We start from the raw sequence: 27,600 nt of genomic DNA on the forward strand, positions 1-27,600 counted from the left end.
CTTCTGTTGCTTATGTACATAAAATACAATGAAACTGAGAAACAGATCAATTTAAAAGTGTCTTCAATTTCACAAATGAACTATGCTGTTGTAGGGTTGTATCGCAGAGCAAAGAATTGCACACACATGTGGAAATCATACGTTAGACAATGTCATTAGTCAAAAAGAACAGATGAAGTTGGCTGCTGAAGTACAACATGTGCACCCCACAGCAAGTGTGCCACATACATCTCATGTGCTCCAAAGTCAACAAGACTACTCACAGCATGTGATCAAACATTCAAGTAAATATCCACCAGCACGTTGTGAATACCACAGAGGAGGGGACTATCCGAGAACAATAGACTATCCCCCGGGCAGTGAGTATGTGAAGGACAGTGAATATCAGGACAGTGGACAGGATGTACAGAGCAGAAGGGAAATGATGACCGCCCAGCATGAGGAACAGAGTAAGAGCATTCAGTCAGGTTTGGGTTCTAACACATGGCCTCGTAAGCGGATCCGTAACACCACCAATATCACAACCTTTTTCCTTGAGGATATAGCTGGTTCTAGAATGAGTATTGATGACAATAGCTATGCATGCAGTAGAGTACTGAGGGGAGAGGGTGGTCACCCAGACAGTCTCCCCCCAGGTATGTTGTTTTCACCTGTATCAAGGGTCTCATATCTAATTACATTATATATATATAGACTGTCTTTGACGAACCATAATTAATCCAAAGATCAGAGGCATATCGTTATTGGTCATTATGGTCATTATAATTTGCAGTCTGCCAGCAACTTTGACCATGGTCATAACTTTTGAACTGTACAATATGAAGACCCCATGAAGTTCAGAGTCAAAGCTGTGTGACCAAAAAAGGTTAAGCTCATATTTCAAAGTTAATAAGATTTACTACAATCGAACTTGACCATGCTGAACAGCATAGTATTTCATGAACAGATCTTTTTTATCAAGAGAGTATTTCGTTAACCGTTCCACTCTAATGTTTGATAATATTTTGTTTATTTATTGTTTTATGTCCCATTCAAGAATTCTTCACTCATGTATTGAGGTCACCAGCTGTAGGTTAGGTACCTCAAACTTTGACCTATATGCATGAGCGCTCAGAGCTGTAGCAGTGAGGGTTCTATATCGCGGTCATATCCAAAAGACTTTCACTTGTAATGCCAGGTGCTTGGTGAAGGAACAATCCCTTCCTATGTTAAATGTCTCAGGTTTGATGTGGCACCAGGATAGAGAATCGAACCCGGGCTTCACGTTTACGAAGTGAACACCAACCACTAGGCTACTGTGACTAGTGTAATGTTTAATATTAAAGTTAAATAGTTGATTACATATAGCTCTGTGGTTGTATAAATTATGTTTGATAATTTCCCATGTAGTACTATTTGGTCTTGCAATAATTCATTGTAAAACTGGCAAGAAATGCTTTTACATTCTCTTACATATTGCTGACATTACAGGAAGTTTATTTTGCAGCATAAGAATTTTTTGAAGAAAGTGAGATGAATTGGTAAAATGTATTGATATGGACCTTTGGTACTTATGTCTGTATTGTCTGTATTTAGATGATGTGTTTATGGCCCCGTTTACAGATCCTATTTTATAGTTGGGAGACTCGGGACCTAGTCTTGGTTCAGGGTTTAGCACAGGCCCAATCACAGTACAGTGTTAGTACTGATTTTTAAATCATATATGTAAACAAGTTTAGTATGAAACATTTTGAAGGGGGGGGGGGGGGGACATGTGCATATGATGAAAAATAGCTGTCAGAACTTGTACAGAGAAGCCATGACTGCATCAGAAAAGTGAGAATGAAACAAATGATAGGTATATATATGAATTCATTTTGATATGTTTGAAGGGGCATTAGCTGTCATTTTGTCACCAAAAAACTGAATTCAATGAAAATTGCTCAATATTATATATTTCAGTATAACACCAGTATTTAATTATTTTCAAATACTTTTAAACCTCAAAACAGGCACATGAATATGTAATTTTGGTGATTAAGTAATTGTCTTGCAAGACAATAATTCTTCCTTATATATTTCTTTACACTAAAAGTGGTTATCTAAAGTAGTTTTATTAGGTTTCTCTTGTTTTTGTACAAAATAAATGTTTTTATTAGTCATTAATATACATTCCTAAGCCATTGAGAGATTTTGAGGAAAAAAAGGTCATCATTTTCACAACTAATGTCCCTTTAAGAAATTAAGAATTTCACATTAAATGGAAAATTAACATTAATTTTTTCATGAATGTACATCATAAACACTTCATATGCATATGCACAAAATAAAAAAAAACAACAACAAATTTTACTAAAGTAAGATGTACTTTCTGTGGGCATAACAAATTTCAGTACAAACGTGCCACAAAATTGAGTAAACCTGGATTTGATGCAAACTTTATCAGATATGTAAATTGGGCCAATGTCTTTTTGCATGACACTCACTGGTTCACTGAGCATGATTGTTATGTTGTGTGATGCATGAAGATGTGATTTTTCATTTGATTTTACATAAAGCGACCTTAATGTATGCACATTTAAATAGACACCTATTTACACATGTTCCCTGAGCTTCTTCTGTGGAAATATTGTTTACACAAGCAAACTCTTCAGTGATTTATTTCCATTTAACACAGCACAGTTTCAATGGGTTTTTTTGTTTGTTGTTGAAGTATTTGATTCTGTGAGACCTTAGTCAGTCTTTGATTTCCAAACTTTGTTGGTTTTAGTATAAATAGATTAAAAATTGCTTTCAGTATTCAAAATTTAGAAAGCTGCACCTTCGGCAGTTTCAATATTCTATCATTACTTTGAATCTTTCCAGTTTTGTTCAGGTGTCATCATATTGCACTAACTTAATTGCATAAACATATAGACGTACAGAAGAGGTTTTATGTGTGTGTGAGTTTATATTAATTTCATAAAAATGAAAGGATAAATTATCTGATGCAATTACTTGTGGAAAAACTACACAGGAAACAAACTTAACTACAGGCACCACAGTAGTATACTGACTGTGGTGAGACTGATTCTACATACACTGATAGTACACTGACTGTGGTGAGACTGATTCTACATACACTGATAGTACACTGACTGTGGTGAGACTGATTCTACATACACTGATAGTACACTGACTGTGGTGAGACTGATTCTACATACACTGATAGTACACTGACTGTGGTGGGACTGATTCTACATACACTGATAGTACACTGACTGTGGTGGGACTGATTCTACATACACTGATAGTACACTGACTGTGGTGGGACTGATTCTACATACACTGATAGTACACTGACTGTGGTGGGACTGATTCTACATACACTGATAGTACACTGACTGTGGTGGGACTGATTCTACATACACTGATAGTACACTGACTGTGGTGGGACTGATTCTACATACACTGATAGTACACTGACTGTGGTGGGACTGATTCTACATACACTGATAGTACACTGACTGTGGTGAGACTGATTCTACATACACTGATAGTACACTGACTGTGGTGGGACTGATTCTACATACACTGATAGTACACTGACTGTGGTGGGACTGATTCTACATACACTGATAGTACACTGACTGTGGTGGGACTGATTCTACATACACTGATAGTACACTGACTGTGGTGAGACTGATTCTACATACACTGATAGTACACTGACTGTGGTGAGACTGATTCTACATACACTGATAGTACACTGACTGTGGTGAGACTGATTCTACATACACTGATAGTACACTGACTGTGGTGGGACTGATTCTACATACACTGATAGTACACTGACTGTGGTGGGACTGATTCTACATACACTGATAGTACACTGACTGTGGTGGGACTGATTCTACATACACTGATAGTACACTGACTGTGGTGGGACTGATTCTACATACACTGATAGTACACTGACTGTGGTGGGACTGATTCTACATACACTGATAGTACACTGACTGTGGTGAGACTGATTCTACATACACTGATAGTACACTGACTGTGGTGGGACTATTTCTACATACACTGATAGTACACTTGACTTCATATTCCTTCACACAAGTTTGCAGCAGACAACATGGATTACATAAGTGTAGATGAGAGAGGGGGAGGGGCTGACAGTTGTACTATTTCTTACTAGAGATTCCCTTTATATTTATTGATAATCCTCAGACATGTATTTCCCTGATAGTGAAGCTTTAATTCCAGTAGTTAATTTTAGAGATTACATACAATACATTTAAGAGATTAACCCTTCTGTCTCAAGTTAAACAGAACACTAGTCTGTCGTGATATATACAGGGATCAATATAATCTTTGGTCAGAGCAGAGCTTACATTGTTCTTGACCAAGAGCATTAGACTGGCAGATTAAAACCCCTGAAGAGTTTTGATAGTACTGTGATAGTTACTGAAGGAAATATTGTGTGTGCTCTGTGTAACAGAATGGTGTGTTGGACTTTTCTACAGAATTAGAAACAGTGAAGAAGGGCACCCCTCTTTATGGACAGCCTGACTGGTGGGGTGAGGAAGAGGTCGACAGAAATGTCAAAGGCAAGCATTACACTACTATGTAATCAATATTTGTCAATTTCAAACTGAATTCAATATCAAGCAGAATCATTTGGATTTTTACGAAGTGCATGTGTGTACTTGAAAGAGTATATATAATTGAAAACAGGCAGAAACAAAGAATTTAGCAGATGTTTATAATTGTCTATAAAACTGCTGATATCTGCAAGATATTCAGAATCTGAGACTCTAAGAAAATGTAACCACCTGTGTTTGTAAATGTTTAGAGGAATTATTTTAGCTCACTGGATCAAATTTCTGGAGAGCTATTGTCATGACCCAGATGTTGTGTTGGCATCACACTTTTAAGGGAAAAACCTTTTGAACCAAAGGAGATAGAGCTTTGATATATCACTAGAAGATGCCTTGTGACCAGGCATTTCATTTGGTACCTAGTGGTCTTTACTTTGGACTTTGACTTAATTTTCCAAAACATAATGCAATGATTAAATGTGTTAACTATTGAATATTTATACCTTCTTCTTGATACCTACCATTCCTATTCTTTTCAAATTTAGTATGAAGCATTTTTTTGGACAAGGCTGACATAAATTGTAAATTTCAGGACTCCTGCAGCCCTGGGGCCTTGGGGACATGGCAAAAACTGCCAATCATTGACCAATTGTCAAAAATCTTCTTCTCTAGAACCCCACATGTGTGCAGGAAGGCCTCTACCAAATTTGTAAATTTTATGATCCCTGGGGTAGAGGTTCCGACTCCAGGATGGGGCCAATCTTGAGCTGAAAGCACAAGTGAGCATTACTGGTCGTCTGTTGTCTGTCTGTCTGTAAACTTTTTACATTTTCGACTTCTTCTCCAGAACCACTGGGCCAATTATAACCAAACTTGGCCAAAAGCATCCTTTGGTGAAGGGCTTTCAAGTTTGTTCAAATGAAGGGCCATTCCCCTTTCAAAGGGGAGATAATCACAAAAATGCAAAAATAGGGTGGGGTCATTTAAAAATCTTCTCAAGAACCACTGGGCCAAAAGAGCTGAAATTTACATGAAAACTTCCTGATATAGTGCAGATTCAAGTTTGTTAAAATCATGGACCCCTGGGGTTGGATGGGGCCACAATAGGGGATCAAAGTTTTACATACAAATATATAGGAAAAATCTTCTTCTCAAGAACCACTGGGCAAGAAGAGCTGAAATTTACATGAAAGCTTCCTGACATAGTGCAGATTCAAGTTTGTTAATCATGTATTAACACATGTTAACTTTCAAATTTTTGCTGAATGTTAGAAATGCCTTAGTTAAGCATTCTAAACATTAAAGATAGAACAATAAAATTTGAAAATGTTCAGCTCAAATCGTGTCCTATCTTCAAAGCATCTCATATCAAGTATAAGAGTGATACAGGTTGTCAGTTATTTTACATGAATTTTTTTTTTCTAGATGACAAAAAAGGTGTTTGTTTGCAAATAAAAGATTTTAGAGAGATTCATAATTGGTATGACACTCCATATTTTTGGGAAAAGGCTTATATAGGCTCTGCCTGCTGCCCAATATATGTTATACATAATAAAATATTAAAATTAAATTGACACTCCATCCCATTGGAAAATAGAACACAATTGTTTTCTGGGTAATAGAAGCTATTACATGAGTTCTACTATTTAACAGCATAAATGTATAACAGAAAGCATAACTCAAAGATATGTCATTATAGTGACACTTGTAAAATATGAGTACATCTGAAACATGTGCAAAGACATGTAGCGTCTCTTTTCACAAAGCCATTATTTCAGGAATTAGTGATCACTTTATGTTAAAAACATCTGTTATTCAGGTTCATACAACATAGGACACCTTGTGATATATGAACTCTGGAAGAAGTGAAATATCCATGCAATATCATATTTGGGATATTTTCATACATCTTGATTGTAAGATAATATCGCAGTTTGGATAAAATATCCAATTTTTTTTAATTTTCAAAAACAGCAATTTGGTCAATTGGATACAACCTGTTGAAAGAACTCTATATAGAGAATATTAATTAAGATTTTAAAAAAAAGAATTGGTTTAAAGAGGGCATGAACTGGTTACTTTCCAAAAATAATGCTGGTGAACTTTGTGAAATCAATATATACTATTTCTTATATTCAGAGACAACATTGCCACCTAGTGACTTGCCGCTAAGCAAGACATATCCCCCTCCCACCAATAACACGACCACACCTTCTGCAGACCTCCATACTATGTCTTCTAACTCCTCCATCTCCAAGGACAGTCTTCTGAATGCCTCCTCCCCAGAGAAATCCACTTCTGAGGAGGTTCAGCCACCTCCTTCTAAAATACCAGAAGGGGGTGCAAGCACAACTTTCACTGTAGACTTTGGTGAGGAATCTCCAAATAAATCTATGTCAGGAAAATCCCTCAGTGAGTTTATGCCCTCCAAGATCAGGAAGAGCTTTAAGGATAGAAAAGAGAAAGTCGTGAGTACAAAAGGCAAAGAGGTCGTGAGTACAAAAGGCAAAGAGGTGACTTCCAAAGACTCCTCTCCAGGCAGTGAAAAGGTTAGAAAGCAGGCATTTCCTTTCTGGAAAATACAAAATGATTTTGACAAGTTGTATAGTGTTGCATACATTAATTTCAGATTCAAGACTTGGACAAATATTTACATAGTATGCAAAAGCACTGAATATTTTGTGGATAAGTTTGTCCATTGTTTATTCTTTAATGTTGCTTGAGAAATGTTGAAGCACAGGTCATCAAAATTGACAGAGAAAGTATGTGATTGTCTTTTGATGGCAGCATTGAAAAGATGCAAACCAAGTATTATGGAATTTGTATAATGGAATCTGCTACATTTGCATTGCAGAGTACTGATATAATGTCACCTGGACAGCAGAAAAAGATAGAGGACATTTGGTCACCCCCACAGAGGAAAACAAGGGAGTTAAAGAGAACAGCCAGATCCACGGAGCAGGAACCTAAACCAGAGAGCACTCCCAAAAGTAAGATTGCTGTTACAGATTTGTACATTTTGTATAGCTGATTTTACCTTACAAGAAAGTACAGTAGCTGCAGTATTCCTCAGCCATTTGGAAAATTCTCTAGTCCGTTAATCATTGTTTTTAATTTATAAGAATCATGATTCTCTGTTTTAGAACCAGCACAAAAAACAGGGTTGCACAGAAGAAGTTTGTCTACAGGGCGGTCAGTTCCAGCTAAACTGTCCAGACCGAAGGAGAATGGAGAAGTCAGCACTCCAAAGTCACCTAAACAACCAAAGGTAAAGGAAGCGGCCACAGTCGACAGTGCCTCATTTCTGATTGACAAAATGTTTGCCAGTGATACCAAATCACCAGCAAAAGGCAGACGCACTCCAAGATCATTGAAAACTGACAAATCTTCAGACCGCTTTAGTGAACATTCTTTGTACTTGGAGGCAAAATCTTTTGATTCTTCTTTATCAAAACCACAGAGTACTAAAGTGGGTCGAAAGCCAGTTATTGTAAGGAAAGATTCCAACAAAACCATTCCTGTCTCAAAAAAGTCTCCAGAGAAAAAAGAGGTAGTGTTGCCAGGGGCTACTGCTGCTCCTCCAGATAATTCGGACAATGTGAGTGAAACCGGTACTTATACCATAGAAGGTGACAAGCCATCAAAAGAAGAGGATGCAGCTCGTCAGAAGATCAACTTGGTGTTCGGAATTAAGGATACTCAATCAGTTGTCTCAGAATCAGTGGAGCCAAGTGAAAATTCCACTGACAGAAAACCTTCTGGGGATTTAACTCTGGAAAACCTGGAGGATGAGGATGAGAACATACAGATCCTGGAGAAAAGGAGGAGCCAAGGTCCAGAGGCCAGTAGTATTGAGGTGGAAGTTGGAAGCTCTGCTGTCACAGACCTACAGATTACAGAGGAGCAGGTGAGGGGCAGGCCAAATTATTCATACAAATCATTACAAAGTACTACAGACAAGGTCATATTGTCCTGATTTTTGATGGTATAAAACTTGAATAGTAATGAATCATCCAAGGACTTTATATGAATACTAAAAACAAACCTGGCTTTTTATATCGGCACTTTCAGATTCTACCTGGTTTGTCTGTCTGTCACACTTTCTTCTTCCTCAAACTCCTCTTAATTCATCTTATGGAATGTGATTTGCAGTGTCCAGTAGATGTGTAATAGGGTTTTGGAATTTTCATTTTCATCCTTTATAATACTTATGTAAAGAAGATGGGTGAACAAGGTGAGAAAAGTACTTATGAGTGGGTGGATAGCAAAGATAAATAAAATCACTCTCAAAAGGAGTTAGTATTGAATTTCGTCAACTAGTTTCAAAGTATTCATATCTACCATAGGTTAGATTGAAACACTCGAGCAATTGAATTATTTGAGATATTGGAATGTGAAAATGAGAACATGGTGGATATTATCAAATTTAACCTTTGTATAGTCACATTTAGTTAAATTTCAATGTTTGTGGGTCGCCTCTCCATTTTTATGCCCCCGAAATCAAAGATTCAGGAGCATCTAGTCCATACGTCCGTCTGTCTGTGGCCAAAAAAACCCCACTTTAACCTTGGTCATATCTTTTACACCATAAGAGATAGACCTTTGGTATGTGTATACCTTGTAACAAGACCTTTAAATTTCCACCAAAACCTGGTTAAACATTGACCTTCTACCTACTTTTTAAAAAATGTAAATAAAACTATATCTTTCAAATCGCAAGAGGTACTGCTTTTATATTAAGCATGTGCCTTTTTTATGAGAAGACCTTTCCAACAATACCAGATTTGTTGACCTTGTGACCTTACCATTGACCAAGTTTTTGGAAATTTCAACCTTTTTCATATCTTTTACGATGAGGCACAGCTTTCATATTTGGCATATGTATTCCTTGTGGCAAGACCTTTCCATTGGTACCAAAATCTTTGACCAGGTGACCTTAACATTGACCTTTGACCTACTTTTAGAAAATCCTAATATAAGCCATATCTTTTAAAACTGTAAGACACTGCTTTCATAGTTAGCATGTGCATTTCTTGTGAGAATACCTTTCCATTGGTACCAAATTTGTTGACCTTGTGACCTTGAAATTGACCTCTGACCTACTTTGAAAATTATTCACTATAATGTTGTAATCCAGGGGCATCAGTGTTTTACAAACACATCTTGTTTTGAAATCAAATAGTTCTATTTTAAAAAAAAACAACAACTAAAAACATACATTTTTCAGTCTTCAAATATATGGAGCAATAGCCTATTACATATGAAAGATGTAAAAATCTTTTACAAAATAACTGGTAATGATATTTTGTAAAAATAGCCCATTCCATGGCAGTGAAGACTATACCATGCATGATTTAAATCCCTATGAATATTGTTTAACATGTTGGTTAAGTGGTCTAAACTACTGGACACAAAGGTGATTTGTAAGTAGATCATTCTGGGTTTAATACCTCAGATATCCCTTATTTTCATAAAAAAAAATTGTGGCTAATATATTTAATTTTATCACAGAATTTTATATATATATATATATTGTTAAACAATAAAAATAATATCAGTTCATCATAAGAGAAAATTTATGATAGAAAATATGTTTATAGTTTGTATTTCAATGAATTGGCATTTTCCTCACCTTGTTCAATCATTTTTGGCCGGGTTGCATCCAGCTCATAGAATGGTGAATGGCGAGCGGATGGGTTGGCTGGTAGGTGGGCGTTGCTGTAATAGGGTACCTACTTTGTGGAATCATTTCCTCTCACACCTCTAACTTGACATTCCTCAAACTTTGTACAGTTGTTATGGACACATTGAAGATGTGCATGTGTCTTTTGAAAGAGATAAGACATTTTTAGGAAAATTTACATGTAGTTGAACTTGGTCGTTTTTTAAGCATGGTACCTACTTTGTGTAACCAACTCCTGTAAAACGTATTTCAAAATAACCTGGCCATTTCTGTTCTTGAATTGATTTTTTTATAGATTTATTATGGCTTCTTCGCTAGTTACCCAGGTACAAAGGAGAGCACATTTAGTGGCAAACTCTTACGTACTTCTGTCTTTTGACAACATTTAGGGTTGGTTTTTTCCCCTATTTTTAGCATCAGAGTCCTCCTTTGATTATTATACATTATGATGACTAATTCACGGTCTTCAATGCAAGCTTATGTCAGCATTTGTGGTTTACCTTTTGATTGTTTGTAAATTTTAATTAGATGAGTGAAAAGCTGCTCATCATGAAAACAAATGACTGACTGTATAAAATGTCTTACGAGTAATTGATTTGACTGTGTGTGAGTGCATACGTGGACATGTGCATTGTATGCTGTTATACATGGTTATATACATGTTATACAGTCCCATGTATAGATCATTCCCCTGGCTTTGTGTATTGCATTTGATGTCATTTTTGTTGGTGACATATTTATTGCAAAACAGAGGAAAACAAGGATATAATTGGACATTGATTATGCTCCCAGTCTAGGTAGTGAGAACTGTTAATGAGGTATGTCTGAACAGGTTTTTGTGAACTATTGACTACTCATATGGTCCGATTAAATGTAATTGCTTGGTTTGATGGTATTCTATGGATAAATATACAAAAAGTACACATTCTCACTTCACTGTGCTAACAATTTGTAGTAACATTGATTAGGTTGAGAGAGCGGTCTGTTTCACCTCTCCCTATGGCCCCAGTAATTGAGAGGCCCAGACAGGGATTTTGGGACACCGTCACTTAGTTATGTATCACTGTCCATGGATGGGCCACTGATTTACATTGCTGATGTATGTTTAAAAGGACATTTTTTAGGTGTGAAAAGGAAATTCACTTTGGTGACAGGAGTATTTATTAAGTTAAAAAATAATGATAATTCTGTCCTCATTCTTGTGATATATTCTTTCTGAGGTGTTACTATGAAATTTGGAGAGGATATTAATATTTTTCTTCAGGTGAGAAGTAATTATGGGAGCTTAGATGGAAGTGTCTAGGAAAAGAAAATTTATGGGTGGGGGATTGATGATACAAAAATGATATAAATTGACCTTATTTTCAGTTCATATATACAACACAAATTTGATCTTGAACCATATACCATGAATTATTTGCACAATATCATAACATGGATTTAAACTTAATATTTGAATGAAAATCACCCCGATTCATTACAGTTGTGGGATTAAAAGATTAAACTTTCTCTTCGTAAGCATTTTTTGAAGAGCCACCTGGTTCACAGACAGATGGATATTTTCCATTGGTCTGTATAGTTTATTTTTATTGACATGTTTTGATAGGTTGTGGGCAGCAGTGATGCCATGATGAATTTGTACCTTGTGGCATATGCAAACTTGTTTGTCATAATACACTCACATGTAATACACCTAATAATCCCAATAGCATAGTTAATAATTGATTTAATATTTTTCACAACCCTTTACATCAAGCTGATTGATTATCAAATTTATTTAAACCATGAAGTGTTACTACTGTTTATGTATTTTCAAAATTGAAATTTATATTTTATATGTTTATACGTTTTACTAATATTTCTGTCGATTATCCCAGCCGTTGAAATAGACTACTATTTATGAGGAAATGGCTATCATTATACAATTAAATTTGTAAACATATCAAAGGCAAAAATATTGGATGTGTGTGTGTGTGTGTGCGTGCATGCGTGGGCAGTCTCAGTCGGTAACTATGGTCAGAAAAAACAAAATATATAAATAATCTATACAATTAAAAAGTGCTTCTTTAACAAAGTATGTCCATAAAATGCAGTACGATGTGTTGAAATTGAGGTTAATTTCAATGTATAGGAAAAGAGCATTACTGGAAATTTTGTTAGTTGAACCCCCCTGAGTTTTCTCAATACTTTGATTTAGTTTGCATATTTGATTTCCTCCTACCTAGATTGATAGGTTTTTGCATAGTAACTCAAAACAAAGTTAAGGTAAACACTAATATGATGTAATTAAGAAATTCCTTGTAGTTCTGTAAATATCACATTTAGATGAATAGATCACTTGATTTAAATTTCACCCCCACATTTGCACATTTTTCCGGTAATTTAATACCTAGATCTAACAATAAAAGATTAAAATGTCATGCTTGGTTGACTTCAGGAAATTGTAATAGACCTGTAGATTTGTGTTCGTTGAAGGAAGTGTGAACAAAAACGAACATTTTTTGATAGCCAAACTTTGTGAACTGTAGACAGGTACTATTTGAACCCTTACTTCTCCAGAGGTGAGGTGGAATATAGACAAGATAGCAATCTAACTGGATTAACCAGGCAGCAGCAAATGTTGTGTATTTGTTTATAGTGCTTTTTCCCTAGTAGTGCCCTGTCATGGCTAGTCGTTTGTGGATGAATTATCCTATTTGTACCATTCAGGTCAGTTTATTTTGTTGTTATATAATCTATCTGATTCTAAAATGAATAGAACAACGTAGATTTTCATATCAATTAAATTTTTCAAAAAAAAAGAGAAATCTATAAAAATACCTTGCATACATACCTAAAATGCCAGCATAAACATGTCATGTCAGTTTGAAGATGTTTATCTGAGTAAGCCTTTCCACTTAATTAATATCTCGGTGTATGTGTATTTGGCAAACTATTTAAGTTAATCTCTAATGAGCAAGATTGTAGGTGTACCACTATACCATGCATTCCGATATCATGTAACTGGTGTTGATTTCTAGTTAAATATTTCTGTGTATCAAATGTTGGAGACAGGATTGTGTTTCATCAAAGCAGGTATGTCTCAGTGATTCACACTATCGGCTAATTACTGGAATCTTTTTTTTTATCCTGTATTTGTGGTACAGAAAACGTTGATCTTGTTACATGATAGTATTGTCAACAAAATTATATATACTTCACTCGTTATTGAAATAAGGATTTTCAACAGTCTTCAGTTTTTTCTCATTCTATGGTTGTTATATTATGATATAACCTGTCATCTGCTCAAATGTTGTATGATGTGACTCATACCAATTATGTCATTCTTTATATACTGACTACAGAATGCTCCATTTACCTGATCAAGATGGAGGGTGCATGGCAGGTGTGACTGGCCAACAGGAGATGCTTATTCCTCCTAGGCACCTGATCCCATCTTTGGTGTGTCCAAAGGGTCCGTGTTTGCCCTATAGTCTCAATTTTGTATTCTTTATAGTATTTATGAGATTAACCACTTTTGGTTTTCTGTACATTGTCATGATTGGCAGAGAAAGGAAATGTCAGTTGAGGGATTGATAGGTCTTGTTTAAGTCATGGCTCAAAATCAGACATGTCTGCAAATTAAGCTGTGAAGTTTTATAATTAACATTGATCAATAATCTTAATTTATTTAGTATATGTTGTCCAAACAGTGAATCTTTAAGTCTTTTGGACACATGATACAAACAAAAGAATGGATGCATGGGTTATTATATAGTTTTTGGCTTAATTAGTTGGTTGTAATCAGCACATATGAAATTTAAAAAAACAACCAAAATAGGGACAAAAGTTGAAATATATTACCCTTCCTTATATAACTCTATATAGATTTTCTCCACTGTTTTGTACTTAATTGAGAAATCATGGAAATTACATTTCGTACAGTAAATTGTATTCATTTCACTTAAATTAAAATATGAATTTAGTTTTTTTTATTTTATTTTTGAAAAAGTTTGTTTGTGGCAAGTGTGGTTGATTAACAACATGGGTAACCATGTGACCTTGAGTGTGAGGACTGGAGTTTTTGCCCTATGTACTGTTTCATCATGTAGCTTTTGATCCTTAAATTTTTGTCAAAAATTTTCTTTGTCTAGACATAAATTTCACACATTTTTTCTTATTTAATGAGGAACAGCTAGAGTATTTCACAGCTAAAATAATTTTTGCGTCTTGGACAAGAGATAAAAGCATATTCTGTGACCTCACTCAAACAATATTACATCATTTCTGCTGACGATACTGGATGCAACAAAAGCCTTCAAGAAAAAAATCAGTGAAAGTTAAAGAGGTTGAAGAATCTTTTCCAATGATGTTTTATAAAACAAATTAGACAGTATTTATCTTAAAGTTTGTACTTTTAACATGCATTGCACATTTATTTTGAAGGTAATGGAGACAAAATGATTTGATTTTGGCAGACACAAAAATATGTTGCTATGAGCTATATGTTATCGCTTTAAATGTGGTGTCACTCCTTGAATGGTGTGTTCACTGCCTGAGAGATTTATTTCCCATGTTGTATCAAGAAGACCTGTCCCCTTAATTTCTAAAAATGTGAATTTATCAACAAATTGTGGTCAAGTGTGAAATGCTTTAATGGATGTCACCCAAGATTTATCAAGCAATGATCTTAACCTATCAGTAATTGAATGTTAGATTTCCATGTTGTGTTTTGTCATTAGTACATGTGCTGAAGTACAATAGAAATTTTAAAGCTTTGCCAATAGGAAAAGTTAAGTCTTTACACTAGTAGATTGGGAAATCGTTTTTTAAATGGTAAGCTTTTAGCCAAGTCATACAAGTAGTCAAGTGTATACAAAGGTAGATAAGAATGTGAAAATTGTTGGAGCATGTGCAAAAATTGGAGAGAATGCGCAAGAATTTAAATTCACATGTAGACAGATGGTGTTCATTTTTTTAATGCAGGTAGATCCAAGTCTCTCATGTTTAATATTTCTTTTAGATTGAACAGAGATTCACATATAGAGCTTGTATTCATAAAGGGGGAAAATACTACGTTTTCATGGTGTTTTCAAAGGAAAGGATTTTACTCTGTTTAACATATTGAGGCAGTAAGCATTGTTTTCTTCCAGCTATCAACACTTTACAATTTAATGTGTAGAGAAATTCACCACTGATTTCATGAATATTACACAACTGAAAATTTTTATATAAACTAGACCATGGACCAGTACCACTCTACCTTCCACCTCTCAGGAACTTTTGTACACTGTGATATTTTGAAAACTTTACCAGTAAGTTAGTATACATTGCCTAACTCTCTTAGCTCCTGACCAAGTAAACAAGTTGACTATTATATATCTAGAGAGGTACTGATGTGATGGGATCCATATGTGGCAGACAGTGACAGTTTTTACACAGCTGGCTTGTCCACTAGCACTGTTGTTTGGTCATACAGGTATTGTCTCTGGTGTCAAATCTGAACATTTTGGTTTATATTGTTAATTTATTAACTGATTTTCTGAGAGATAGTTTTGACATCTGTGCTGAACACTGGCGAAAGAGGAAAATTATTTGTGGAATTTAGGGTGTTACACTTTGTACATCCAAAGGCATGGTTTTTGTCTTATAGTCATGCATAGATTGAACTATGCTGTATAATTTGGATCATCCTGCTTGTTTGTTGAGAAAACAATAATAAAATTCCATGTTCTGTGTAAAGAGGAGGAATTGAAGGATATAAAATGCTGTTTAAATTCAGAGGGTGTACTCTATTGTTAGCAAATCTCTTTTGAATACATTGATTTGTTAAAAAGGGTTCTCATAGAGAGCGTTATTTAAAGTACTAGTTTATGCTGAAGATGATAAAAGATCTGTGTACATTACATAGTGACAGGTTTCTTCTGCTTTTTTCTCTCTCTGTTGGACAGGTAAGATCAGACTCTAGAACAGCCATACCTTAACATAAACACCTGATGAAGGTTTACCTGAGTCATGTGTTTGATATATTCTATTTACTTTTGTTCAGAGTAGCTAGAGATCATTTCATGTGTTTCTTATTTCTCTGATTTTAGGAGAACCCCAGTGATCCGGTACCGAGCAGTGCACCAACTTGGGTGACACAATGGGCAGCCTTGACTAATAAAAGCAAAACATCGGAACCCAGCAGTCCCAGTAGCAGTGTGTCTGATAAAGGTGGGTCTAATGGGACAATCTGTATCTCGTCTCAAAAATGTTTGGTTTCTCAGGAGAGTTGTTCACCTGTATCATACAACCCTGAAAGTATGGTAGTTTGTACAAGTAGGTACATTGTCAAAAAGACATTTTAAGGTGTACTCCATACTAAGGGTTGAGGTATAGAGAGAATGATTCAGTTTTATAACTGGAGATTATTTTAATAAACTTTGTTGTGATGAATCATAATGTGTTCACTGTATGCACTATTAGTATAATGGCTATCAGTGTCAGAATAAAAATAAGTTTAAATATTTAATTATGCATGTAAGACATTCATGAAATAAGGTTATGTATCAACATTGACATGGAAATAACTTATATTTTGAGATGGGGGGGTCTATTCCTTTTTTAAGATGCCATACACTTGACATTTGGAAATTAATGACAGTTGTTCGATGATTTCAGATACCATGATGTCTCCAGATTCAAAAAAGCCTTCAAAAGGTTCGAGTCGGAAGCGACCAGGAACAGGCAGGAAATTACCCACAATTCCTGGAAAAAGTCCAGATGGGAGTAACTGCAGCTCCCGATTAAGTCAGAGCACAGACAGTCAGAGTCCCAGGTGTCCATCCACACCACGATATGGAGAAAACAACAATATTGCTGACAAACAGAAGGCTGTTACAATATCTAATCATGTGGTCAAACGTTACGAAGACACAGACACTGAATCAATATCTAGGACAAAATTTGAAAGTGATACTGAAGTGACATCTGTGACACAGATGGATGAGTTTTCGACTCCCAAAGATACGGCACGGAGTACTGCAAGTGTTGACACTGAAGTTCTGTTAAAGGATACAGAAACTGTCATGGCTGCCATGGAAGCTCGCATGGATTCAAAGCCGGGTGGCCTGCAAAATGGATATGTTCAGGATGATGGTGATAATTTATCTGACACGGAGAGCACAGCAGCTCTTGTGAATGGACATGAAGGATTTGTAAAATCCAGTGTTTATACTAGTCCTCGGGAATCTCTGGCGAAGACCAGAGGCTTGCTGCAACATAAACCTGTGTCTCGAGGTAGTTCTGCCAGTGAGAGACTTCAAGCATTCCGAGAAAGAAACTACAAAAGCACTACACCTCCTGAAAACTCAGTAGTGTCAGATGTGTTAAGTGAAAATTGTGATCTCAACCAGTCATCAGACAGAACCAGTGAATGCAGTGATACAGGTGTTAGTTTCAATAGATCTGGTTCAAAGGGCAAGGGTACAATTAGCATGACCCGGCCTAATAGGGCTTTCCAGTTAAGGAGGGCCTTGGCAGATGGAGAAACTCAAGATACCCCGAAGTCAGGAGTGTCGGAGGGTGTGTCACTGACTAATATATCTGTATCTTCTGGTAGTTCTCGTTCTATAAAAAGTTCCACTCCCACAAAATCCATGAAGGCTGCTAACAGACTGAGTTATCCATATACTAAACAGGACTCTGCAAGGAGCAAGGAGAGTTTAGGCGCTGCCATTGTGCAGAAAAGCCGAGAGGGTACTTTATCCTCGTCAAGGAGTAATGCTAGTCTGGGTGCTCAAATTGCTCATAAAGCATCCCGCAATCAACCCTCAGGAAGTGCGTCTAACTCTTTCAACAGAAGTGATGGTGGGCGTTACAGTCTTAAGCTTAACAGATCTCTGAGTTCACAGGATTCCATAAATTTTGACAGTAGCAATACTTCTTCACGCAAACCTGACTTCAAGTATGTAAAATCAAAGTTAAAAACCACTCCCACATACGGTCTTTCAGTTACAGGCATTACTAGTAACAGAAGTAGTGTTACGTCAACTTCAAGTCGATCAAATTCTCCTAAATCTGCTGAGAAGGTAGCATGGAAAAGGAGGAAGGAGTATGACCCTAGAAAAGCAGTTGCAGAGGCCAAGGCCAAAGCAAAGGATGTCAAGATCAAGTTGGATAACCAGGGAAAACCCAAAATGATCAGGTCAGCATCTTTCACCAATACAGCTGAGCTACAGAAGTATAGAAGGCAAGCTCTTCAACAGAAGGATGCTGTGTCAAGTCCAGATGATTTGAGCTGTGCCAGTGAAGGTGCAGACACTGTGTCGGACAGTGTGTATCAGCGAGGCTTCATCCCTTACTCGGGACGATCACAGTCAAGTCGAATCTTTCCAAGTTCAGAGGAGGATGAGGCTAGCTTGATTGTCAAGTCAACTCAGGTAAATGTCTGAATGCCATATGTAATGTTGTTCGACTGTTTTACAGATATTTGCGAAGATAAAGTTTCCCAGACATAAGTTGGCCTAAATATTCCCTGTATGAGAAATTTGTTTTAATGGTTTTTATCCTCATTGTGTAGATGTTGTGGTTTTGATTAATGTACATGTAGCGGTGTATATATACTTATATGTAAATTGGTATGGTGTAATCTTTCATAATCATTAACAATTCAAGATATTGCTTATTTGATGGGGCTAATATTTGATGTCGGATGAAGAAATTTTAGCTGAGTGAAAAAAATCTATACTTTTGTTTTATGTTTACTTGTGATAGCAGTCTAAATACTGTTATAATGTTATGTTTTTAGGACCTAAGCAGTGGCCTTTGTGGACGCTATAAATCGGCTTTCACCCCACCACCCCAGAATTCTGCCCCTTCCCCCCCTTTAATGCCCTTGTCAGTATATAAAAAGAGAAATTCATTTGAGAGTCACGAGACTCGTCATGGCGTCACCAGATACAAAGCTCAGCTTGAGCCCCAGCAGGTTTGTCCCACAGAGTTGCCCCAAGTATACTCAATACTACCAGCTTGTTTGAATTTCGAGTATGTATAAAGGAATGTATTTGCAAGCTTTATTTCTTTGATTTTGAATTTTCAATGGTGTCAGGAGAGTTTGAGCATGTTTCTTGGTATATTTTTTTTAACTCACTGTCATTCAAAGTGAGCAAGTTTTCAAAGTAAACATGGCAGAAAAATTAAGCTCATCAACCTGGCATCAGTCGTAGTACATGAGTAGATATTCATACCTCAAAATTGATTTCATATGAATCTATTCCTAACCAATTAATCCAGTAGATTTCATAATAAAAACTCAACATCAGCTAACTTTAATGTAGTACATGTATGTACAATTTCAAAAGAGTCCATTTTTTATACCCCCCGCAACAAGTTGTGGGGGGGGGGGGTATACTGGAATCGGGTTGTCCGTCTGTAGACGCAATGGTTTCCAGGCTCTAAAGCATTATCCTTTCCACCTACCATCACCATATCAAATATATGGACTACCCATGGGATGAAGATGTTCCCTATCGATTTTGGGGTCAAAAGTCAAGCACACTGGACATCGAAGTAGCAATATGGTTTCCGGGCTCTAAAGCATTATCCTTTCCACCTACAGTCACCATATCATACATATGGACTACCCATGGGATGAAGATGTTCCCTGTCGATTTTGGGGTCAAAAGGTCAAAGGTCATGCGCACTGGACATCGAAGTAGCAATATGGTTTCTGGGCTCTAAAGCGTTATCCTTTCCACTTACAGTCACCATATCATACATATGGACTACCCATAGGATGAAGATGTTCCCTGTCGATTTTGGGGTCAAAAGGTCAAAGGTCACGCGTACTGGACATCAAAGTAGCAATATGGTTTCCGGGCTCTAAAGCATTATCCTTTCCACCTACAGTCACCATATCATACATATGGACTACCCATGGGATGAAGATATTCCCTATCGATTTTTGGGTCAAAAGGTCAAAGGTCAAGCACACTGGACATCGAAGTAGCAATATGGTTTCCGGGCTCTAAAGCGTTATCCTTTCCACCTACAGTCACCATATCATACATATGGACTACCCATGGGATGAAGATGTTCCCTATTGATTTTGGGGTCAAAAGGTCAAAGGTCACGTGCACTGGACATCGAAGTAGCAATATGGTTCGGTTTGTCGTGCCTTTTTTTTATTTACACTCAGAAAAGAGGTAGTTTATACCTATTACCAACACCCTTTGGGAGATTGGGGTAAGCGGGGGGTATTCTTAGTGAGCATTACTCACAGTACCTCTTGTTTAATCTTGTCCTAATGCTTTGTAATTTCTCTCTTGCTAATCCAATTCTAGTGCGAATATGGCTTTAGCCCTTGTAAACTATTTTTATGTACCAACCAACCCCTCTCCATAATGTAATTCCTCTGCATCTGATCAATGAAAAAATTGTAGCTTAGATGTATGAGCGCTGAGCAGCCAAGTTTTATGTAAATCTCATAGCACATTTGAATGTTGTGTAATTCATAGTACTTAAGTAACAATATGTGAGGATGTTAAATTTATCACACAATTTCTATAATTCCTAAAATTAATATGGAACTTAAAAAGAAAAAAAAATCATCATAATTGTGCCTTTTTTGCATGAAAATATTTAGCAAAGTGCAATAAATACTGCATTTCCAAGTTAACTGTCTACAGTTTGCAACATTCTAATGAAACAGGAATAAGCAAAGGATTCATCAGTGCTATGTTTAAAGATTCCAAGATTTGTGGAATGAAACTGAAATGACCTTTGCAATCAATAGTTATGGACTATACTGGGAAAATTTTGCCCCATTTTCTTTTCACCTATTTTTGCCCGAATTTTTTGTGGGGAGAATTAGAATTGGGATATGTGTATGTTAACAAAAGGTACACAAAGTTCTGTATTTCCCAATATAGTTTGTTCTATATTTATTGTATTTTATATACACATATACATATCAATAGATCTGTTATCGTATGTATAAAATATTTCTTTTCTCAATTACTCGAAAAATACGAACAAGAAGCTAATGCAGTGTCAGAAATTCCTTGCAATGTAACATAAATTTTTTGTATGGAACCAAAATTGTGGTGAAGGCAGTTTAGTTTCTTGTTTGGTAGTCAGATTTTCTTGGTGATGGTTGTTAATGTTTGCTGAAGAACATCAAGAAAGACTATATATCAAAACAATATTTCATCTTACTTTATTGTATCGATCATCTATACCTTCATGTTTTTACAAATAAACAACTACTCGTATGTATGTATATTTATATGTATATATATTCAATGAAATGTTTCTCTGTTGTAAATCATGAGAGGTTTTAATATATACTATAAGCCAATAGTAACATAACAGATTTCTGAATTGTTGTTTTTGTCCAATGCAACTTATTAAGTTGTCTTGTTTATTTTACAGTCATATGACAACATTTTGGTGTCCTCCATTTATCAGCTGTCTCTCAAACTCAAAACCAACACTGAGAAAACATTGATGAAGCTTAGGTAAGTCATGTAGTAGAAAGATTGATGATTACAGTTCAAATGCGTCATGGTGGGCTCAAATTTGAAACTCATTTTTATACGCCAGCATAAAAATGCGGGCGTATTATTCTATACCGCTGTCGTCCGTCTTTCTGTCCCTTTAACTTTGTCTTCGCAACTCCTCCTAAACCCTTTTGGGAGATTTTAATGAATTGTGGTACAAAGAAAGATCACAATGTGGAGGTGTGCATACTGCAAGGGGAATGCTGTCCAAGGTTTTTGAAGGAGTTAGGGCCCTTGGACTTAGATTTATTTTATGCAAGTACATTGTCTTCACAACTCCTCTTAAACTCATTGGGAAATTACAATGAAACTTAGTACAAAGGAAGATTACAATTTGTAGATGTGCATATTACAAGGTGAATGCTGTCCCACTAATTTTGAAGGAGTTACAGCCCTTGGACTTAGATTTCTTTAATGCAAAATACATTGTTATTGCAACTCTGATGAAATCCTTTTGTGGATAATCCTTTCTTACTTGTTCAATTCCTGGGTCAATGATGTATGTGGGTGTATCATGTACCGGTTTAGCGGTGCCCTATTTTTCTCAAAAGATATTGTACAAATTTTGTTACTGATTGACTGTGAGCGATTAATCTGTTGAATATTGAAGATAGTTTAGAATTACTGTGAATTCCTTATTTTACATGAGAACTTAATTTCGTGAAATTACTAGTAGACATCAAATCACGAGAACATGAATTCGGAAATGTCGATTAAAAGTTTTACTTGTATAACAGAAAAATGAAAGCGAGTAATTATATTTAGTGAGTTATACTTCTCGTAGAATTATATGATAAATAAATTCTTTGCATATATTTAGGAATATATTTAGGAATCTGTGTGTATGTCTTTCAAACTACCATATACTGGGTAATTTTGGCATTAAAATGTTGACTCTTTTTGTTGATGAATAAAAGTCACTGGCAGTCATATAACTGAAATTAAAATCCACTCAGATTTGAAATATATTTCAACTTCTTTTTGTGTCTTCTGTGAAGTATAGCGTCATTTACAGATTATTTTGTCCATCGTCATTATCTGTCTGTCACACCCTAGAGCATTTTAACTGTGAAAGATAGTACTTTTGATGTTCAGTACAGGTATTCCTTATTGTGAGAGTCAATGTATACCATGATTAATATCATCTCAGGCGACAAGATCTATTTAGTTTGAGAAAAATCCACCGCATATTCCTGATGCTGAATTTACCCAATACCGTATTCAAGAATTCTGTAAGTACATTATATCGAAGTTGTTGAACATTTTAGAGAGGATCAGAGAATTGAGGATATGTCATCACCATCTCCCATAGATGACATTTTGAACCAATCAGCATCCAACAGCGATATTCCTGGCTGGAAGACAGCCAATCAGGAGTTAGCTGCCATCCTCACCAATCTGAGGAAAACAGAGCACAGAATACACAGTAAGGGCAGGAATGATATTTAAATGAGTAGATACTAAGATAATCAGGGGGTGGTCTTAAATCCATTTCAAGACTTTGCAGGGTTGCAGTTGGAACTTTTGGGGCCATGTGGGTTCCTGACTATTTAGGTCCGGAGTCACTAAGGTGACCTAACACTATTGGTCAGTTTCCATTGTCGTCCATCATACATTAGCACTTCTTGACAACTCACCTCACCTATCCTTTTCATACCTGCAGGCAAATAAGTCCCCAATGAGTTTCCTTAATCTTTTAAGTTTTTTGGTCAGCCTGGTGATTAGCCATGCAGACACCCCCTGGAATGAAGAGGACCCGTGGTTTTCTGTCAAAGTTTTCCTTCCCTTAGCTACGTGTTCTAGTTATTAAATGCACCAGAGGCTCACCTTTCACCACTGTCACTCAGCTGCCAAGCATTTCCAGGATCACCGAACATTGTAGTGTGACATGAGATTTGCTGGTAGAAACAAATAGTTCATGGTGTTTATGTGTAAAACATTTAAATAACATCTTCTTTAATGCTATTGATACTAAATTCAAACTGAATACATATTTAGAAGGAGCAGGTATCCCTTTGCCAGAATCTTAAATTTCATGATCCCAGGGGTAGGGGTTTTAGAACCTGGGTAGGGCCAAAATGATCTTCGTGATTAAATGTGTTTGTTATCAATTAAACAATTTTAACGTCTTGATAACTAGTCTTCCAATTCTTTCAAATTTGGAATGAAACAGTTGGGACGTGGACATAAATTGTGAATTTCATGACTCCTGCACACCCTAACCTGCTAAAAATTGACAAATTTTCAAAAATGTCATCTCTACAACCACACATCTGTAAGAAAAACTAAATGCATAGTCATTTATAACTGCAATAATGTAGCCATGTAGAATATACACAGATAATTTAACTTGGGGGGGGGGGGGGGATATTTATTGCTATACAATACTTAACAGAATGCTTGTTTTTGTTTTGTACTCTACTAGCATTCAAGTTTACTCTCTCTTCCTGTATCTCTTTTAATCTTTTAAACACAATTTCTTTGCTCTCACTTTCATTCTCAAGCTCTGTTGTATTTTCCCTCAATCTCCAGCAGATCTTTCAGGGGCTTTGAGACCTTTTTTGATAAACCGCCACACTTTCTTTTTCATTTGCCATTATGGTTTTAAAAAACTGTTCTAAAAAAAACTGACTGATGAAAAGTGAAAGGAAAAATATTTTTTTTTTAAATCTGAACAAAACTTGGGAATGTTTTTGGGAAAACTACGTTTGCCGTGTGAGTGACCTGGTTTTCAGTATTACCTACATGAAACTTTACTCACATTGACAAGTGCCCAACCACAACCCTGCTTTGAAAAATTTTGGCCCATGCAGACTTTAAAATAGTTGAAAACAGTTGTCAGAAGGATTTATACGAGATAATATAAACAGAAATTATGTTTGTTTAATGGTGCAAAGAGAACTGTACATTATGAGGAATAGCAGTCATTTTGGTAACTGTTTAATATTTTTATAAATCTTTTTACAGTGCTGAATAAGGCGCTGTACCCAGATGATGATAGCTGTTCGGATTCACCAGGACTATCTGGGCGAGAGAAGAGGGAGTACCTGCAGGAAATTGAGAGGATCCGCAGTGAATTAGCGGGCTTCCAGCCAATAGCCAAGCCTCTGCTTGTCAAGGATGATCAGGCCTCCATTGAATCGGATTGTGAAGAACTTGGAACTGCAGATGAATTCTTCTAAGCATTAAGACAGTTTTGTTTTTAATTCAAAGAAATGTAAATTTCAATTTTACTTAATATATATATATTCTAGTCTCAACATGGAGCAAAGAATGACTTGTTTAGGTTCACAAATTTTTATCAACACATATTCAGAATTCAATTGATTCTTTGTATAAATGACAAACTTCAAATCATCACATTGAAAATCATATTTTGGAATATTAATTGGATCATTAATGTTTCACATACCTTTGATTTATTTTGCTTAAACAACTAGAGCAAGAATTGTCCATCTACATTAACTAATTTTATGTATGTTTTTCTATAGATGCCTGTGGCAAGAGACTGTAATAAGAATATCGTGGATGTTTGTTTTTTTTATAGTGGTTGGGAACGAGAATAAGTTTGACAGACATAACCAACATTGTGAGGAAAGAGTAACCTGATGAACAAGTTTTAAAACTCTGTGATATGTGTGGTAGTGCATTTAACTGGCTGTGATCATATTTTAGTGGCATTAGATATCTAAATTGAAAATTAACATGTTTTACACATTCATGTTTATGGAAATTCAGATGCACAGTTATTAATGTTTGTGCTTTCTTCTGTGGTATCAATGTAGGCCGAAGAAATAATTATATGTACTATAAATGTACACATGCAACTTCCATGTCATTATAAAACCACCTTTCCAAATTGAAGTCTTGATTTTTTGTTGGAAACAATGATAGTGGCAGTGAGAAAAAGTATACTCTGTTGTTTTATACATTTCTTGAGATCTGATGGATAAGACTGTGCAATGCTGTACTATCTACATATTTTTCTTTAATTCTAGGTACAGTAGATATTATATTTTACCATGGTTTAATATGAGGGAATTTTTTATTCTAAAAATGCAAGCAATAACCATAAAAGAATATTTAGCTGATTATAGTCTCTCATTTCCATGTTATCATCTAGTACATGTATATGTATTTGTATGTACAAATGGAGATTTGAAGTTGTGATGTATTATTTTTTGGTTTTTATGAGTGACTAAGTCACAATGGCTGGTTGTTATGAAGTTGTGTCCCCAGTTTAAGTTTTAAAAACAACCAAAACAAGTTCAAAGTTGTGGTATAATAATGTACCTATTCACCTAATCTTTCACTGCTTTTTATTGTTGCTAAGATTTAGAATTATAATGCATTCCATTCTGGTAAATGGATATTTATGTGCCTGTTGTGTGTTATTTTTTAGTTACGCTTCAAGCATAGTGTTGTTAGTGAGACTGATTTGAAATAGTGCAGTCTGAATGCAATATATTTTGTAATGATTCCCATTTATTTACAAATGCCTTAGTTGCCATGAACAAATTGTTTTATATAGATAATTTAATTAATAAATTTATGCATTAATGTGAAATGTATTTACTTGTGACTGTTTAGAAAAGTATACACATGTGAAGTGTACACGATTGCAAATTGCTAACTACCAGTACCTGGCTACACATGTAGCCTTTGTTTAACAGTTGAGCACTGAAAAAATATCTTCACCTTTTGTTCAGTGTCTGTTCAAGTTGGCCCAGTGATTCTGGAGATGTAAATGTGGAAAGTTCACAACAGATACTGGACTTTCAATCAAAAATTCGTACTTGTATATTCATCCCATGTATTTTACAAAAACATGACACGAGCTGAATTGTGAGCTCTGTATCTTTCTTGTAACTCGACATTTGACATTCAAATTTTGCTGACCAGTAGAATTTATCCAAGTTTTGCAATGTAAACATTAACAAGAGGCCCATACCGCTCACCCGAGTATCACATTTAAAGATTTTCCCCAACATATCCACATGTAAAACTTTGATCCCTATTGTGGTCCCACCCTACTCCTGGGGGGCATTACTTTACAAACTTGAACCTGCACTATGTCGGGAAGCTTTCATGTACACTGTTCTGGTCCAGTGGTTCTTGAGAAGATTTTTAAAGATTTCCCCTATAAATTTGTATGTAAAACTTTGATCCCCTATTGTGGCCCCACCCTATCCCCAGGGGTGGTGATGTTAACAAACTTGAATCTGCACTATGTCGGGAAACTTTTATGTCAATACATACCGATTTGTAGATCCCATAATCTTTTCCAAAGATCCCACATCTCTCCATCAGACCTGGTTCAGAATTACCAAATTCATGTTCAGTCCCTTGACACTTTGTAGGCCTTATCGCCCTCTTATCATTTCTGAAGATCCCATGTCGCTATTAGACTTGGATCTAAAGTTATGCCATTTATGTTCATGGTCAGAAGGTCACTGGAGTCCTTTGACCTTGATACTAGTTTGTATACTCTGTCATTCTCTTTTCATTTCCCAGGACTCTTCATATTTGTCAAGTCATATCTGTTGAATTTTGGAACAACAGTTCTATGTTAGAACCCATCCCCATTTGATCCACCCCACCCCAAAAATGTATCCCAACCCCCCTCAATCTGATGACAAAACCTTTTCTGCACAACTAGATACATGGCCTATCACATTCTTGAAAATCCAATACTTTCATCAACAGGTTACAGAGAACAGCTGTGGACATTTTAGGCGCGAGAAAGAAGCAGAAGAATAATGAGAGCCAAGCAAAAACGCCCAAGTCTCCAAACTTTGTTTGGGAAACTTAATAAATACACAATTACCACAAA

At 35.9% G+C, this 27,600-nt stretch overlaps 1 protein-coding gene across 10 annotated transcripts in view; it reads left to right on the forward strand.

Annotated features, from left to right (window-relative positions):
- Positions 1–26,334, forward strand: part of LOC125650286 (centrosomal protein of 170 kDa protein B-like) — a 66,115-nt gene extending 39,781 nt beyond the window's left edge. For 5 of the 10 annotated variants that reach the window (XM_056164555.1, XM_056164553.1, XM_056164551.1 and 2 more), the window contains 11 exons: positions 95–635; positions 4,488–4,571; positions 6,702–7,111; positions 7,417–7,552; positions 7,706–8,469; positions 16,320–16,440; positions 16,888–18,647; positions 19,016–19,192; positions 21,640–21,725; positions 23,036–23,193; positions 24,735–26,334. In XM_056164555.1, the coding sequence (XP_056020530.1) occupies positions 95–635; positions 4,488–4,571; positions 6,702–7,111; positions 7,417–7,552; positions 7,706–8,469; positions 16,320–16,440; positions 16,888–18,647; positions 19,016–19,192; positions 21,640–21,725; positions 23,036–23,193; positions 24,735–24,949 (4,452 nt within the window). In that variant the 3' untranslated portion in view covers positions 24,950–26,334. The remainder of the gene's footprint in view (positions 1–94; positions 636–4,487; positions 4,572–6,701; positions 7,112–7,416; positions 7,553–7,705; positions 8,470–16,319; positions 16,441–16,887; positions 18,648–19,015; positions 19,193–21,639; positions 21,726–23,035; positions 23,194–24,734) is intronic. The other 5 variants (XM_056164558.1, XM_056164560.1, XM_056164557.1 and 2 more) reach the window with 3 other exon arrangements.
- Positions 26,335–27,600: the final 1,266 nt, after the last annotated feature.

This window comes from Ostrea edulis, chromosome 5 (genome assembly GCF_947568905.1).
Source record: "Ostrea edulis chromosome 5, xbOstEdul1.1, whole genome shotgun sequence".
NCBI lineage: Eukaryota > Metazoa > Mollusca > Bivalvia > Ostreida > Ostreidae > Ostrea > Ostrea edulis.